General features: G+C 44.2%; 1 protein-coding gene across 2 annotated transcripts in view; it reads right to left on the reverse strand.

Annotated features, from left to right (window-relative positions):
• ZFYVE1 (zinc finger FYVE-type containing 1) overlaps positions 1-11491 on the reverse strand; it is a gene marked incomplete at both ends in the record, with an annotated part of 65691 nt that extends 54200 nt beyond the window's left edge. For both annotated transcript variants that reach the window (XM_080707529.1, XM_080707528.1), the window contains one exon: positions 11009-11491. In XM_080707529.1, the coding sequence (XP_080563655.1) occupies positions 11009-11491 (483 nt within the window). The remainder of the gene's footprint in view (positions 1-11008) is intronic.
• Between the last annotated feature and the right edge of the window lie 6925 nt (positions 11492-18416).

Here is an 18416-nt window from a genome sequence, read left to right on the forward strand (position 1 = left end):
CCCAGTATTTGGGAGGCTGAGAAGAAAGTACCACAGTTCCAAGCCAGCCTCAACTATTTAGCAAGGCCCCCAGAAACTTAGTGAGACCTTATTTCAAAACTAAAAAGAAAAGCTGAGTGTGGTGGCACAGTCTTGTAATCCCAGCATTCAGGAGGCTGAAACAGGAGGATCCCAGTTCAAGGACAGCCTCAGCTACTTAGTGAGGCCCTTTGCAACTTAGTGAGACTGTTTCAAAATAAAGAATAAAAAATTCTAGGCATGGTGGTGCACGCATGTAATCCCAGGGCATTTGGGAGGCTGAGACAGGAGGATCTGGGTTCGCAACAGCCCAGAGGTAGAAAGCCTCTGGGTTCCACCCCCAGTACTACCAAAAAAAAATTATATATATATATATATATATATATATATATATATATATATATATATATATAAAATAAGAGTAGAGTTGGGGGTATAGCTCGGAGGTAGAATGCCCCTGGTTCCATCCCCAGACCCACCAAAAAAAAAAAAAAAAAAAAAAAAAAAAACCAAAGAAAAAACAAAAAAAGGCTGGGGTACAGCCCGAAAGGTAGAATGCTTGAGTTCCATTCTCAGTACCACAAAAATAAATAAATAGCTGGGCGGTGGCACAGGCTTGTAATACCAGCATTCGGGAGGCTGAGACAGCAGGATCACGGTTTGCAGACAGCCTAAGCTACTGTGAAGCCCTTTGCAACCCAGTGAGACCTTATTTCAAAATAAAGAGTAAAAAATAGGGCTGAAGGTGAATTTCAGAGGTCTAATGCCCCTGGGTTCCATCCCAGACCCACAAAATAGATAGATAGATAGACAGATAGATAGATGATAGATAGATAGATAGATAGATAGATAGATAGTAAAACAGAGCTGTGGATATTGCTCAGGGGCCCCTGGGTGCAATCCCCAGTTACCAAGGGAAAAAAAGGAAAGAAATATGATGAGAGCAGAAGGCACAGAGGGACTGGAAGATACTACACTGCTGGCTTTGAAGTGGATGATGGGGCCAAAATCCAAGGAATCCGTGTGTGTGTGTGTGTGTTCGGTGATTAAACTCAAGGTCATTCTCTCTCTAAGGTATACCTATTTCCAGAAGCCCTATTTTTTTATTGTTTATTTACTTATTCATTTCTTTATCTTGTGGTGCTGGGGGTTGAACCAAGGAGCATTCTACCTCTGAACTACAAACCCAGCCCTATTTTTTATTCTTTATTCTGAAACAGGGTCTCAATAAGTTTTGGAAGGCTTCACTAAGTAGCTGAGGCTGACTACGAACATGTATCCTCCTGTTTCAGCCTCCCAAGTACTGGGATTACAAGCATTTGCCACTATGCCTGTTTTTTTATTCCTTATTTTGAACAGGGTCTTACTAAATTGCAGAGGACCTCAATAAGTAGCTGAGGTTGGCTGCAAACCTGTGATTCTCCTGTCTCAGCCTCCCAAGTACTGGGATTACAAGCACGTGCCATCACATCCAACAAAATAAAAAATAAAATTTTAAAGGCCTCACACCTGTAATCCCAGTACTCAGGAGGCTAAGACAGGAAGAGCTCAGGTTCAAGGGCAACCTCAGCAATTTAGAAAGAGTCTCAGCGACCTGTTTCAAAACAAAATATAAGCTGGGCATGGTGGTGAACACTGGCAATCCCTGAATTTGGGAGACTGAAACAGAAGGATCACAAGTTTGAGACTAGACTCAGGAATTTAGCAAAACCCTGTTTCAACATAAAAATCAAATAAAAAGAGCTGAGAGTGCAGTCTGGAGGTAGAATCTACCTGGAGTATGATCCCCAGTACCAAATAAACAGATTAATTAATTAATTAATTGCTGGGATGGTCGTTCAGAGGTAAAATGCCCCTGAGTTCAATCCACAGTACTGCCAAAAAAAAAAAAAAAAAAAAAAGATGTACAGGATATTCAACCCACCCTTGTTTGTAATAACTCAGATATCCATTAATAGACTATATTAAGGAAAGCTATTCAAAGCAATCCTAGGTAGCCTTTAAAAAATGAGATAGGCTTCAATGTTCTGGTAAGATAAGTCCAACAAGATGTATCCCTTTGAGAAAAAAAGGCAAGTAAAGAACAGCAAGTACACTGGGTTCTTTTTGTTTAAAAAGCTACATACAAGCCGGGCGTGGAGGCGCACGCTTGTAATCTCCACGCTTGGGAGGAGGATCGTGCAGGTTCGAAGTCAGCCTCGCTGGCTTAAGAGACCCTATTACCAAATAAAATATAAAATAGGTCTGGGAGTATAGCCTGGAGCCTAGAGGTAGAAGGGTTCCATCCCCAGTACCACCACCAAAAAAAAAAAAAGCTACATACAGCTGGGCATGGTGGCACATGCTTCAAACCCCAGTACTTGGGAGGCTGAAACGGGAGGGTCACAGGTTCTTTGCCAGTCTCACCAACTGGGCAAAGCTTACAGCAACTTGCCAAGACTCCGTTTCCAATTAAAAAATAAAATAAATCAGGAGTAGTGGTGCATGCTTGTAATCCCAATACTTGGGAGGCCGAGATATGAGGTTTGCAGTTTGAGGACGGCCTCAGCTACTTAGTGAGGCCCTCCTCAACTTAGTGAGACCCTGTTTCAAAAATAAAAATAAAAAATAGGGCTGGGGGTGTAGCTCTGGAGGTAGAATGTCCCTGGATTCAATCCTTAGTACTATAAAATAATTTAATTGATTAAAATAGATTTGGGGCCAGGCGTGGTGGCCCATGCTTGTAATCCCAGAATTTGGGAGGCTGAGATGGGAGGTTCACGGTTCTCAGACAGCCTCAGCTACTACTTAGTGAGGTCCTTTGCAACTTAGTGAGACCCTGTTTCAAAATAAAGAATAAAGCTGGGAGTGGTGGCACAGACTTGTAATCCCAGCACTTGGGAGGCTGAGACAGGACGATCACACAGGTTCAAAACCAGCCTCAGCAACTTAGTGAGGCTCTCAGCAACTTAGGGAGACCCTGTTTCAAAATAAAGTATAAAAATAGGTCTGGGAGAAGCCGGGCGTGGTGGTGCATGCTTGTAATCCCAGCATTCGGGAGGCTGAGACCGGAGGTTCGCGGTTCGAAGCCAACCTCAACTACTACTTAGTGAGGCTCTTTGCAATTCAGTGAGACCCTATTTCAAAATAAAGAGTCAAAAATAGGGCTGGGGGGGGGGGGTTGCTTGGAGGTAGAATGCCCCTGGGTTCCATCTCCAGTACCACAAAATAAAAAATTTAAAAAAATAATAAAAAGGTCTGGAAGTACAGCCCAGAGGTAGAAAAGCCCCTGGGTTCCACCCCCAGGACCACACACACACACACACACACACACACACACACACATAAGGGTATATACAGGTAGGCATTCACCTTTGTAATCCCAGTACTTAGGAAGCTGAAACAGTAAAATCACAGATAAAGGACAGCCTCAGCTACTCAATGAGACCCTCAGCAACTCAGACCCTATTTCAAAATTAAAAAAACTAGCCAGGCTCAGGAGTGCATGCCTGTAATGCCAGTACTTGGGAGGCTGAGACAGGAGGACCGCAGGTTCACAGCCTGCCTCGGCATATTGTGAGGCCCTCTGCAACTTAGTGAGGCCCTGTTTCAAAATAAAGAATAAAAGCTGGGCGTGGTGGCACACACTTGTAATCCCAGCATTCAGAAGGCTGAAATAAAAAATAAAGAATAAAATAGGGCTGGGAGAGTAATTCAGAGGTAGAATGTCCCTGGGTTCAATTTCCAGTAACACACACACACACACACACACACACACACACACACACACACACATAAATAAAGACCTATAATCCCAGTATTTGAGAGGCTGAGAGGGATGATTCTAGGTTCCAGCTCAGCCTCAGCAACTTAGTAAGGCCCTCAGCAACTTAATGACACGGTTTTCAAAATTAAAAACAAAAATAATAAATCCCAATACTTGGGAGGTTGAGACAGGAGAATCACAGTTTGAGGACAGCCTCAACTACTTAGTGAGACCCTCCCCAAATTAGTGAGACATTGTTTCAAAATAAAAAATAAAAAATAGGGCTGGGGGTGTAGCCCAGGGACAGAATACCCCTATGGTCCAATCCCAGTACCACAAAAATAAATAAATAAATAAATAAATAAATAAATAAATAAAATAAAGGCTGAGGATGTAGATTGTAGGTAGAATGCCCTGGGTTCAACCCCTAGTAACACCAAAACTAAAAAGGAATAAAGGGTAAAAAGTAGGAGGCCAACTCTTTTCATTATATGTTTACTTTTTTTTTTTTTCTTTTTTTTGCAGTACCGGGAAGGAACCCAAGGGCATTCTACAAGCTACACCCCAGCCCTATTTTTATTCTTTATTTTTGAAACAGGTTCTCACTAAGTAGCAAAGGGCCTCACTAAGTAGCTAAGGTTGGCCACCAACCCAGATCCTCCTGTCTCAGCCTCCCAAATGCTGGGATTACAAGTGTACATTCCTGGATATCAATAACCAGTACCAAATAATAATAATAATAATAATAATAATAATAATAATAATAGTAGTAGTAGTAGTAGTAGTAAAATAAATAAAAACAAGCTGAAAGCTGGGTATGGTGATGCACACTGGGATTCCTGTATTTGGGAGGATGAGACAAAAGGATCACAGGTTTGAGACCAGTCTCAGCAAGTTTGCAAGACCCTCACCAACCTAGCAAGAACTCATTTCAAAATAAAAAGTAAGCCGGGCGTGGTGGCACATGCTTGTAATCCCAGCATTCCGGAGGCTGAGACCGGAGGATCACGGTTCATGGACAGCCTCAGCTACTTAGCGAGGCCCTCCGTAACCCTCAAATAAATATAAATAAACAAATAAATAAATAAATATAAAAATAAATTAAGAGTAAAAAGGGGCTGGAGGTGTAGTTGAGGTAGAATGCTTCTGCGATCTATTCCCAGTACCCAAAATTAAATAAGAGTCAAGTTGTAGTAGGACATTACAAATCAGTTAAGGATTTTTGCAGTCCCAAGTTGCTTATCATTACATATGGTAACATATAGGGCATAAAAAAAATGTCCTACTCCCCAGGAATTTACAATTTAGCTGAATTCTTTGTATATTTATTTAGGGGGAGGGCCCTGGAGATTGAACCCAGGGGTATTCTACCTCCAAGCTACAGCCCCAGCCCTTGTTATTTTTATTTGAAAAGAAGGTCTAACTAGGTTGATGAGAGTCTCACTACTTGCTGAGGCTGTCCTTGAACCTGGATCCTGCTGACTCATTCTCCCATGTACTGGGATTACAGGCATGCCCCATCACGCCTGGCCTAGCTAAATTTATAATCAAGATTTGTATCAAGCTGGGCATGGTGGCACAAACTTGTAATCCCAGCATTCTGGAGGTAGAGACCCGAGGATCAGACAGCCTCAGCTACTTAGTGAGACTCTTTGCAACTCAGTGAGACTGTTTCAAAAATAAAAAAAACTAGCCAGGCGTGGTGGCGCACGCTTGTAATCCCCATGTTTGTGAGGCAGAGATAGGAGGATCGTGCTGGTTTGGAGCCAGCCTTGCTGGCTTAAGAGACCCTGTTTCCAAATAAAAAATATAAAATAGGTCTGGGAGTATAGCCCAGAGGTAGAAGGCCCCTGGATTCCATCCCCAGTGCCACTAAAAAATAAAAAATAAAAAAATAAAAAATAAAAATAAATAAATAGGGCTGGGGGTGTTGCTCGGAGGTAGAATGCCCCTGGGTTCCATCCTCAATATCGCATTAAAAAAAAAAAAGATGTGCATCAATCATCTAAGTGTTTTGGACTTCTACCTTTCAGAAAACTAAATCATAGCTGGGCATGGTGCTGCATGCCTGTAATCCCAGATAACTCAGGAGGGTGAGATAGGAGGCCAGCTTCAGCAATTTAATGAGATCTTTTCTGAAAATAAAAAATAAAATAGATCTAGGGGATGTGGCTCAGAGTTAGACTGCCCTGGTTCAATCTCTATCACACACACACACACACACACACACACACACACATCCTCTTTCCTCAAAAAAATTATTTTGAAATGTGCAAACACCATATTCCTGAGGATCTTTGGGAAAGTGACAGCCCCACACACTATGACTTTCCAAAAGCTGACATTAAGGCAAACTGAGAGGAAAACCAGTAAGAATCATCCAAACCCAAGTGCTCCATTTATAAAATATTTAGTCCACAATGCCACTCAATTAGAGCGTAATCCATAATGAAGACTTCTGCTGACGAGGGAGGCAGAAAGAGATCTGGGTCACTCTTCACAACTCCATCAGCTCCCCTCTAACTAATAAAGAAAAGCCTGTGTTAGCAAAGCACTTAGCTGACAATGGAAACACACAGGAACCACCACACTACTAATTTTAATAGTTTATCCAAGGAGGAAAAAAGTAGAGATGGAATATATTTAGTGGGTAATTAGTTCTTCTCAACCAATAAAGAAAAGTCTGTATTAGTGAGTGTGCTGACCACACCTGTAATCCCAGCATGTGGGAGGCTGAGACAGAAGGATCGCAGGTTTCAGACCAGCCTCAGCAATTTAGTAAGACTCTCAGCAACCTAATAAGACCCTGCTTCAAAAAAATAAAATATTAAGCCCGGAGTGGTGGCACACACTTGTAATCCCCGCGCTTGGGAGGCTGAGACAGGAGGATCGCACGGGTTCGAAGCCAGCCTCAGCTACTTAGTGAGGCTCTCAGCAACTTAGTGAGACCCTGTATCCAAATAAAATATAAAAAAGGTCTGGGAGTATAGCCCGGAGGTAGAAAGCCTCTGGGTTCTACCCCAAGTACCACCAAAAAAATAAATAAAATAAAATATTAAGCCTGGTGTGGTTGTGTGTGATTGTAATCCCAGTACTTGGGAGGCTGAGGCAGGAGGATCGCAGGTTTGTAGCTTGCTTCAGCGACTTAGAACATCTGCAACTTAGTGAGACCCTGTTTCCAAATAAAAGAATAAAACAGGTCTGGGGATGTAGCATGAAGACAGAAAAAGAAAAATTATAGAGAAAAAAAGGAGGAAGGCTGGGATATAGTTCAGAGGTAGAATGCCCCAGGTTCAATCCCCAGTGTCATAAAAAAAAGGACTGTATTAGTATTTAGCTAATAAAATAATTAAAAGAATAACTTAACAATACATATGAAAGGAAAGAAAGATAGCCGGGCATGGTGGCGCACACTTGTAATCCCAGCATTTGGGAGGCTGAGACAGGAGGATCGCAGTTCGAGGAGAGCCTTGGCTACTACTTAGTGAGGCCCTCTGCAACTCAGTGAGACCCTGTTTCAAAATAAAGAATAAAAAATAGGGCTGGGAGTGTAGCTTGGAGGTAGAATGCCCCTGGGTTCAACACCCAGTCCCGCAAAAAAAAAAAAAAAAAAAAAAAAAAAAAAAAGTTAGACATAGGAGTCATAATGTTATTCATTTCTATCAGTTTACCAAAGGAGGAGAAAAGTAGAGATGGAATACATTTAGTGGGAAACTGAAATTTCTCAAATGACAACTTACATAGGTACTCCTCCCATCCCATCTGGAGACAAAAGTAGTCATCACCACCACAAATACTGAGTCAAGGGACCACAAATACCCCAAGGATACTGGCAACAAACTGGTACTGGATACTGTGTGCCAGCCCCGTAAGTCTTTTCCATTCCTGATCCTTTTTTTTTTTTTTTTTTTTTGCAATACTGATGATGGAGCCCAGGAGCATTCCACCTACAAGTTACACCCCCAGCTCTATTTTTTTTTTTAATTCTTTATTTTGAAACAGGGTCTCACTGAGTTGCAAAGTTGCAAAGGGCCTTACTAAGTACCTGAGGCTATCCGCAAACCACGATCCTCCTGTCTCAGCCTCCCAAATGCTGGGATCACAAGCATACGCCACCAAGCCGGGCTCTCCGAATCTCTTGAATCCTTTTAACAATCCTATGAAGTTGAGATGAAACTGAGTCACAGAGTAAATAACTTGCCTGTGGCTCACAGCCCATGAGTGGTGAACTAGGATGTGAATTCAAGCAGTGTTCATCTGAAAGCTCACTCCAAAGTATAGACATGACACCACCCCGCCCAGTGGCTCCAGACCAGCCCACATACCTGTCTCCCAGCTTGCTCCACCAGTGCTACCCACTCCCAACTCAGATCAAATATCCTCGTCATTCCAGAAGCCCGCTCTGGCTTTTACTGATCACAAGTTGTCTTGATCTGAATGTCCCCTCCAAAATTTAGGTTGAAACTTAATCCCCAAATTCATAGACTGCTGCTATTTAGAAATGGTGTCTCAGCCGGGCGTGGTGGCACATACTTCTAATCCCAGTACTTGGGAGGCTGAGACAGGATGATCGCACCGGTTCGAAGCCAGCCTCAGCTACTTAGTGAGGGAGGCTCTCAGCTATGTAGTGAGACTCTTTTTCCAAATAAAATATAAAATAGGTCTGGGAATGTAGCCAGGAGATAGAAAGCCCCTGGATTCCATCCCCAGTACCACACACACACACACACACACACACACACACACACACACAAATTGGTGTCTTTGGGAGGTTACTGGGATTAGATATGGTCATGGCTTCATAAGAGAAACCAGAGCAAAAGCTTGCTTTCTGTCTCACCCTGTGATGCCCTCCACCATGTTTTTTGGTTTTTTGTTTTTTGTGGTGTATGTGTATGTATGTGGTACTGGAGATTGAGCCCAAAGATATTCTGCCTCTAAGCTACACCTCCAGGTCTATTTTATGTTTAGCTGGAAACTGGCTCTCACTAGGTTGATGAGAATGTCATTACTTGCTAAGGCTGTCCTTGAATCTGCAATCCTCCTGTCTCAGTCTCCCAAGTACTGGGCTTACAGGTGTGCACCACCACACTTGGCTTCCACAATGTTGTGATGCAGCAGAAAGCCCTCACAAGATGCCAGGATCATGTTCTTGGACTTCCCAGCCTCCAGGACAATCAACTAAATGAACCTTTCTTCCTCATAAATTACCCAGTCTTGGCTGGGCGTGGTGGCGCACTCTTGTAATCCCAGCATTGGGAGGCTGGGACAGGAGTTTCTTAGCCTCAGCTACTACTTTGTGAGGCCCTGCGCAACTCAGTGAGACCGTTTCAAAATAAAGAATAAAAAATAGGGTGGGAGTATAGCTCAGAGGTAAAATGCCCCTGGGTTCTATCCCAGTACTGCAAAATAATATAATAATAATAATAATAATTAATAATAATAATAATAATAATAATAATAATAAATTATCAGTCTTGCTGGTTGTGGTGGTACATGCCCATAATCCCAGTACTTCTGAGCATGAGACAGAAGAATTGCAGGTTCAAAACCAGCCTCAGGAACTTAAGACTCTTAGAAACCTAGTGAAATCCTATTTCAAAATAAAAAATAAAAAGGGCTAGTACCAAAAAATAAATAAAAATAAATTACCCATTCTTGAGTATTTTGTCATAGTAACAGATAACGGACTAAGAAAAAAATCTTCTAAATGAAAACAAGAGGAGGCTATCTAGAGAGAATACATTCCTTTTAAGACACTTTTTTCCTTCCAAAGCTGGATATGGAACCCAGGGTCTTATGCATGCTAGATAAATGTTCTACCACTGAGCTACATCCCTAGCCCTAAAAGACATTTTCTTAAAGATCTGCCTCTTTAAGTCAAGGGAGCAAGCGTATGCCATACTACCCACATTCCCAGAGGCCCCGCCTTCCTTTCCCTATTTAAGCAATCGCTGATCACTGCCATTCACTCACAATTGCCCAAGAGCCCTTTTTGCTTTGTTTGTTTGTTTGTTTGTTTGTTTGTTTTTCATGCTACTGGGGATGGAACCCAAGGGCCTTTTACCTCCAGGCTACACTCCCAGTCCTTTTTACTTTTTATTTGAAAATAGGGTCTTACTAAGTTGCCAAGAACCTAAGTTGCTGAGGCTGGCCTTGAACCTACAATCCTCCTGTCACAGCCTTCCAAGTACTGGGATTACAGAAGTGCACCAACCATGCCCAGCTGCCAAGTGCTCTCTTTCAAAAAGCTGTTTTAGCCTGGCATGGTGACACAGGTCTATAATCTCAGTATTTGGGAAGTTGAGATGGGAGGGATTACAAATTCGAAGTCAACAGCCTTAGCAATTTAGTGAGAGAGTGTCTCAAAGTCAAAAATAAAAAGAACTGGGGATGTAGCTCAGTGATAGACCTCCACTGAGTTCAATTCCCAGTACCAATAAACAAACAAACAAACAAACAAACAAACACTGTTTTAAAACAGCTCTTCCGCCGGGCATGGTGGCACACACTTATAATTCCAGTACTTGAGAGGCTGAGACAGAAGGATCACAGGTTCAAGGACAGTCTCAGCAACTAGTGAGACCCTGTTTCAAAATAAAAATAAAATAGGGCTGAGGGTGTAGCTCGGAGGTAGAATGTCCCTGGGTTCAATTCCCAGCACCACAAAAAAAGAAAAAGAAAAAGGAAAAAAAAAAAGCAGTTCTTCCAAATAACAACAACAACGATGGCCACATATGGAGCATTTATTAAGCCACAGGCTTTACAAACACTATCTCATTTCATCCCCACAACAACCCAAATAAGTAGGCACTGTTCCCATTTTATAGATGAGGAAACTAAGGCTCAGAAAGGGGAAATAATTCAGCCTGAGGTTGTGCAGTTGGTAAGTAACTAAATCTGACTTGAGGCAACTTAACCTTCAAAGGTCTTGGCTTTTAATGATTTAAGTGTGAGCTCCTCCAGGTAGTCTGCCTGTCTCTTTCTTTTTCTTCCTTTCTCTCTCTTTTGTGGGGGGTGGTGGAGTTCTGGGGATTAAACCCAGGGGCATTCTACCTCTAAACTACACCTCCCGCCAGCCCTGTTTTTTTTTTTAAACAGGTTCTCACTGTTAACTGCACACTGGCCTCAAACCTCCCATCCTCCTGTCTCAGCCTCCCTCCTGATCTATCTCTTCAAGAGCTCCCTTCCGATAGCAACTTCTGTTCCCGGCCCACATGATTCTCACCAGGCCCAAGGGCTTACCTGAATCTCTTCATTTTCATCTACGAGGAGGAAACTCACAACCTTCTCAGTCATCTTCTTCCTCTTAGTCTCCTCATCCATCTCTTCCGCCTCCAGGGACTCCTGGACCTTACTGACATGGTACACGGTCACAGGGTGTCTCCTCTTGTTCCCCCCAGAATGAGTCCTCTTCTGGCACTCCAGGCACAAGTTGATTTTGCAGGCCTGGCACCTCACGGCTGCTCTCTGCCTAACACCTGGAGAATGTCCATTGGGGCCCTTGCAGGGGTCACAGTAAGGGACATGGCCAGCTTTGAGTCTTATCCGCTCGTGGTTTCTCAGGCGCTCCTGACGATGGAGCTCCTCCTCGCAGCGGAGACACTGCAAACTACAGCACTCGTCACACTCAAAGACAGCTTCGTCAGTCCCACTGCAGGCGTAACTTTCCTGGCACATCAGCCCCGGGTTCAGGCCCTTCTCTGCTAGGGAAGTCTGGGCACTCATAACTCAGATTGGTAAGGTAATGCACCCTGTTGAACAGTCACGGAGCTCTCCCCAGGAGTGAAGACAAGGGCTCCGAGTCTGAAGACTACCCAGAAAAGGCTTCTGAAGACCTTAAAAACCTGTCCTAGTGTAATCTTTATACACTCACCAAGTGTTCAGATTTTTTTTTCTGCCTCCAAGACTCAGAAATCAGCAGCAACATTGATTTGGTTTGAAGGTTTCATTCTTCATAAAGTGCAGGCAAAGATGTAGTCAAAGTGAACTTGACGGGGTCTTTGATGGCAATCTGAGAGAGGTGTGATGGGCTCACACACGTGAGATCATCCCTTGGGCCTCAGCCACAAAGTTCTGGTAATGAAATAAAGCGTCAGAAGCTTTTCAATATAATTCAACCTCAAGTCAATATTTCAGGAAACACCTAGAATAGAGGAAGGAAACGGATTTCACTCATCTAAAAACAGAAGTACACCTTAAAACAAACAAAAAGACTGTAATTAAATACTAAGCCAAAACTGCGAGATAATTCTCATTCTTGCTAGCAAACTCAGACTGGCTTGTTCTGATACTAGAAATTTCTTCCCAAAATCATGGCTAATCCTCCTTTAGGCCCAACTCGTTTAAATAATTTTGATGCTCTATGCTCCAGACTGAAATGTTCTGTTCATTTAGTTATTAAATTCAGAATAAAAATCACTAAGCAGCCCTGCGTGGTGGCGCAAGCTTATAATCCCAGCATTTGGGAGGCTGAGACTGGAGGATCGTGGTTTGCAGACAGCCTCAGCTGCCTAGTGAGGCCCTTTGCAACTCAGTGAGACCCTGTTTCAAAAAAAAGAATAAAAAAATAGGGCTGGGGGTGTAGCTCGGAAGTGGAATGCCCCTGGGTTCCATCCCAGTACCCCCCCCAAAAAAAATCACTAAGCAAACAGTCCTTGGAAGGATAACCCTATGCCCCCTCACCTGCACCTTACAATAGGTATGTGGAGAAGGGAACCTATAAAAAGTTAAGGAAAAAATAATAACAACAACAAACTTTTGACCCATCAAAGACCTGGAAAGATCCAGATATCCGTGTAACAGGACTGTTTCAACTCTAGAGAGACGCCTAGTAAGGACTCTTAAGTCTGAAAACAGCAGTCACAATTTTACATTCAAAAACAATAAAACAATTATTATACTTCCTTTTGTCCCTTCTTTTTCTAACTGCAAAAGAGGGGGAGCAACAGGAGGCAGAATTCCTGCACTGTGGGCCACCGCAAAATCAGGACTGCAGTGAGTCAAAACAAATAATTTTTCTCTTTGTCACTCACAAACTAACTTAAAAATAACTTCCAAAAACAAAGGGTGGGGGAAAAGATAACTGGGGCTCTGGTCACTTCTACAATTACATTCCTAATTCTCTCTAGCCTTGACCCCCATTCCATCGCCCAACAAAGTGTAAAGTCCTCCTTTTAGATAGATGTTCACTCCTCTCCTACAGTAATCAATCTATCAATCTTCTTTTTGGATAAACAAGGAAGGCGAAGGGAATGATTAGGGGACCTTATTTACACCCTGACCTCCTACATGCCCAACCAGCTCCCGAAGCGGAAACAAAAATCAAAACTTGTACAATTGAGAAAAATATAAAACCATCCTTCAAAACAACACCTCACCCCCACCAGGCCAGGCAAACAATCTGCCCATTCGAACCTCCTCCTCGACGCCTCTGTCCAAACGGGGGTTCCTCACCCTTCCTTCCTCCCGGACAACACTAGCACAACCCGAGGGGTAGGAGGGGACCGGAGAACAAAGAAGTTCCCCCCAAATCCCCCCACGCCAGCACAGCCTGGAGCTGGATCCATTGTTTATACCACCCCACCCCCACCCGAGCCGCACCCGGCCCCCCTCCCTCCCGGGGGCAGCCGAGCCCCAGGACGCTCGCTGCCCGGCGCGGGCCGTGCCCTCTTGCCCTGCCCTGCCCTGCCCGCGGCCGCCCGGGATCCCACCGCGGCGCTGAGGCTCGGCCGCGGCCGGGCGGCGTCGGGGGCCGCAGGGCTGCGGCGCGGGCGGGGGCTGCTCCTCAGGGCACCGGCGGATCCATCCCCATCCCCATCTCCGCACCCCCCTCCTCCTCCGCTGCCTCCCGGGCTTCCTCCTCCTCTGTTGTCAGTTGGGATCAGCTGATCGGAGTGAACTTCTCCCAGCTCTGGCTAACAGGAAGGCGTGAGCGGAGCAGCCGGGAGGAGGAGCGCCGGGGCGGGAGGCGGCGCGCGCGGCCCCCTGGGAGTCGTAGTTCGCGCGGCGGTCCGCAGCCCCTCAGCCCGGAAGTGCGGGCTGCGGGTGACTACAACTCCCAGACCCGAGCGCAGCACTGGCGAGCGGGCCTGGAGACCGCCCACGAGTATTTTGGGACTTGTAGTCTTTGCGTTGACTGTGGTTTCCGCAGGTTTCAGCAGTCGTTGAAGGTACTGACGAGGAGGGGTGGAAATGGCTCTACCTCTGATGTAATAATGTTCAGGATAAACCAGGCAGGGTGGCGCTTGCCTGTAATCCCAGTACTTGGGAGGGTGAGACAGGAGGATGGCAAATTCGAAGTCAGACTCAATAATTTAGTGAGATCCGTTTCCAAATAAAAAATAAAATAGAGCTGGAACTCAAGAGCTGGAATGCTCCTGGGTTCAATCCCTAGCGCTCAAAAATAAATAAATGTTTTTTCAGTATAAAGTGGGAAACGAAAAGTCGGAGTGCTTATCTCAGTGTTTGTGAGGCTGAGACTGGAGGATTGTAGGTTCAAAGACAACCTTTGCAAATAGTGAGACTTTCATCAACCTAACAAAACCCTATTTCAAAATAAAAAATAGGCCGGGCATGGTGGCGCACGCCTGTAGTCCCAGCATTCAAGAGGCTGAGAAAGGAGGATCACGGTTCACAGACAGCCTCAGCTACTTAGTGAGGCCCTCTGTAACTCAGTGAGACCCTGTTTCAAAATAAAGAATAAAAAATAGGGCTGAGGGTGTTGCTTGGAGGTAAATGCTCCTGGGTTCCATCACCAGTACCGCAAAAAAAAAAATAAATAAATAATAATAATAATAATAATAATAATAATAATAGCCAGGCATGGTTACGTGATTACACTTGTACACTTGTAATCCTAGCCTCAGATATTTAGTGAGGTCTCTTGTAACTCAGTGAGACCCTGTCTCAAAAATAAAATACCAGCCAGGTGTGGTGGCGTATGCTTGTAATTCCAGTGCTTGGGAGGCTGAGACAGGAGGATGCACAGGATCAAAACCAGCCTCAGCGACGTAGGTTTTCAGGAATGAGTGAGACCCTCTTTCCAAATAAAGTATAAAAATATAGGTCTGGGAGTACAGCCCAGAAGTAGAAAAACCCCTGTGTTCCACCCTAGTACCACAAAAATAAAATAAAATGCACCCCCTGCCCTATGTTTTTTTGTTTTGTTTTTGTGGGGGGTTGTGTGTGTGTGTGTGTGTGTGTGTGTGTGTGTGTGTGGTACTGGGGATGGAACCCAAGGGCATTGTACCTCTGAGCTACATCCCAGCCCTATTTTTTATTCTTTAATTTGAAACAAGGTCTCACTGTGTTGTAAAGGGCCTAAGTAGCTGAGGCTGTCCTTGAACCACAACCCTCCTGTCTCAGCCTCCCAAGTGCTGGGCACCACCACGCCCAGCTTTTATTCTTTATTTTGAAACAGGGTCTCACTAAGTTGCAGAGGGCCTCACTAAGTAGCTGAGGCTGATCCTCTGGTATCAGCCTTCCAAATGCTGGGATTACAAGCTTGCGCCACTTTGCCCAGCTTCAAACCTGGCTCTTATTTTTTGTCTGGAAACAGCATCTCACTAGGTTGCAGAGAGGCTTGCAATGTTGCTGAAGCTGTCCTGGAACCTGTGATCCTCCTATATCCGTCTGCCAAATATTGAGAATTACAGGCATATGCCACTATGGCTGGCTACCCCAAACCTTTATTTTTGAGGTACTGGGGATGGAACCCAGAGGCATGATACCTCCAAGCAACACCCCTAACCCTATTTTTTAGTCTTTTTTTCTTTCTTTCTTTTTTTTTTTTTCGCGGGTCTGGGGATGGAACTCAGGGGCATTCGACCTCCGAGCCCCACCCCCTGCCCTATTTTTTTTTTATTCTTTATTTTGAAACCGGGTCTCACTGAGTTGCAGAGGGCCTCACTAAGTAGCTGAGGCTGTCCCCGAACCGCGATCCTCTGGTCTCAGCCTCCTGAATGCTGGGATTACAAGCATGCACCACCACACCCGGCTTACCCCAACCTTTTAAAAATGTTCCTTTTTAGCTGGGCATAGTGGTACATGTCTGTAATCCCAGTACTTGAGAGACTGAGGCAGGAGTATTGTAGGTTAGAGGACAGCCTCGGCAATTTAGGGAGACGCTGTTTCAACATAAAGAGTATGAAGGTATGGGGATGTAGCCCAGAAGTAGAATGCCTCAAGGTTCAGTCTCCAGTACCAAAATAATGTGTGTTTGTTAATTGTGTGGGTACTGGGAATTGAAAACAGGACATTCTACCTCTGAGCTACACTCTAGTCTTACTTTATTTTTACTTAGAAACAGGATCTCATGGAGCCAGAAATGGTGGCACATGCCCAGTACTTAGGAGGCTGAGACAGGAGGATCTTGGGTAAAAAAGATAACCTCAATAATTTAGTGAGGCTCATAGCAGCTTAGTAAGACCCTCTTTCTAAATAAAAATAAAATAAACCAGGTGTGATGGCACATACTTGTAATCCTAGCATTTGCTAGTAAGGCCCTCCACAACATAGTAAGACCCTGTTTCAAAATGAAGAATAAAAAATAGGGCTGGATATATAGTTCAGAGGTAGAATGCCTCTGGGTTCAATTCCCAGCACCAAGTAAATTTTAAAATTTAGTATTTTAGCCAGGCATGGTAGTGCACGCTTGGGAGGCGGAGACAGGAAGGTCACGCAGGTTCAAAGACAGCCTTGCTGACTTAAGAGACCCTATTTCCAAATAAAAATATACAATAGGTCTGGGAGTGTAGCCCGGTGATAGAGGGTTTCCAGGAACCCCAGTACCACAAAAAAAAAAAAAATAGTATTTTAGCGAGGTGTGGTTGTTAACACTTGTAATCCTAGCATTTGGGAGGCTAAAACAAGAGGACTGAGATTCGAGCCCAGCCTCAGCTACTTAGGCCCTTTGCAACTCCGTGAAATCCTGTTTCAAAATAAAGAATAAAAAACAGGTTGGGGATGTAGCTCAGAGGTAGAAGGTCCCTGAGTTCCATCCCCAGTACCACAAAAACAAAAAATAATTTAAAAAATAAAACTGTGAAGACGAACGTGGTGGCACACACTTGTAATCCCAATACTTGGGAGGCTGAGACAGAATAGCAGGTTTGTGGCCAGCCTGAGTTACTTAGTGAGGACTTCTGCAGCTTAATGAGACTGTGTTTCAAAAATAAATAATAAAGCTGGGCGTGGTGGCGCACGCTTGTAATCCCAGCTTTCAGGGGGCTGAGGATCGCAGTTCGCAGACAGCCTCAGCTACTTGTGAGGCCCTTTGCAACTCAGTGAGATCCTGTTTCAAAATAAAGAATAATGCCGGGCGTGGTGGCGCACGTTTGTAATCCCCGCACTTGGGAGGCGGAGACAGGAGGATCTCGCAGGTTCGAATCCAGCAGAGCTGGTTTAAGAGACCCTGTTTCCATAAATAAAAAAATTTTTTAAAGTATAAAATAGGTCTGGGAGTGTAGCCAAGAGGTAGAAGGGTGTCCAAGAACCCCAGTACCACCAAATAAATAAATAAATAAAATAAAAATAATAATAAAAAATAAAAAATAGGGCGAGGGGTGTACCTCGGAGGTTGAATGCCCCTGGGTTTCATCCCCAGATGCGGAAAAATAAATTAATTAATTAAATATAATAAATAAATAAATAATAGTGCAGGGCGTGGTGGCACACACTTGAAATCCCAGCATTTGGGAGGCTGAGACAGGATTGTGGATCAAGGACAACCTCAGCTACTTAGTGCAGCCTTTTGCAACTCAGTGAGACCCTGTTTCAAAATAAAGAATAAAGCATTCGGGAGGTTGAGACTGCAGGATTGTGGTTCGCAGACAGCCTCAGCTACTTAGTGAGGTCCCCCAGAACTTAGTGAGACCTTGTTTCAAAATAAAGAATAAAAAAATAGGGCAGGAGGTATAGCTTGGAGGTCAAATGCCTCTGGGTTCCATCCCCAGACCTTCAAAAAAAAAAAAAATAGCACTGGAGATGTAGCTCAAAGGTAGATTCAACCCCCAGCACACACACACACACACACACACACACACACACACACACACACACAAAAAAAAAACCCTTGGAAAAAAAATTTGTGAAGTTGCTGAGTTCCTTACTAAATTGTGTGGCTGGCCTTGAAATTGCAACCCTCCTGTGTCAGCTGTAATCCTAGCCACATACTAGGATTACAGGGATGCACAACCATACCCAGCTCCTATTTTATTTTGAAAAGGGCTTGTATGTTGCTGAATCTCACTGCATTGCTGAGGCTGTCCTTGAACCTGAGATTTTCCTGTCTCAGCGTCCCAAATACTGGGATGACAGACATGCAACACTATGACCGGTTTATTTTTATTTTTTATTTTGGTGGTACTGGAGGTGGAACCCAGAGGCTTTCTACCTCCAGGCTATACTCCCAGACCTTTTTTTATATTTTATTTGGAAACAGGGTCTCACTAAGTTGCTGAGAACCTCACTCAGTAGCTGAGGCTGGCTTCGATCCCCCTGTCTCAGCCTCCCAAGTGCGGGGATTACAAGCATGCGCCACCACGCCTGGCTTATGACCGGTTTATGTGGTAACCTTAAAACATAGTTCTATATGTTATTTTATTCTTGTGTGTTTTTAGAGACTGGGTATTGAACCCAAAGGCATTCTACT

This window comes from Muscardinus avellanarius, assembly GCF_963383645.1.
Source record: "Muscardinus avellanarius genome assembly, chromosome: 12".
NCBI classification, from domain to species: Eukaryota; Metazoa; Chordata; class Mammalia; order Rodentia; family Gliridae; genus Muscardinus; species Muscardinus avellanarius.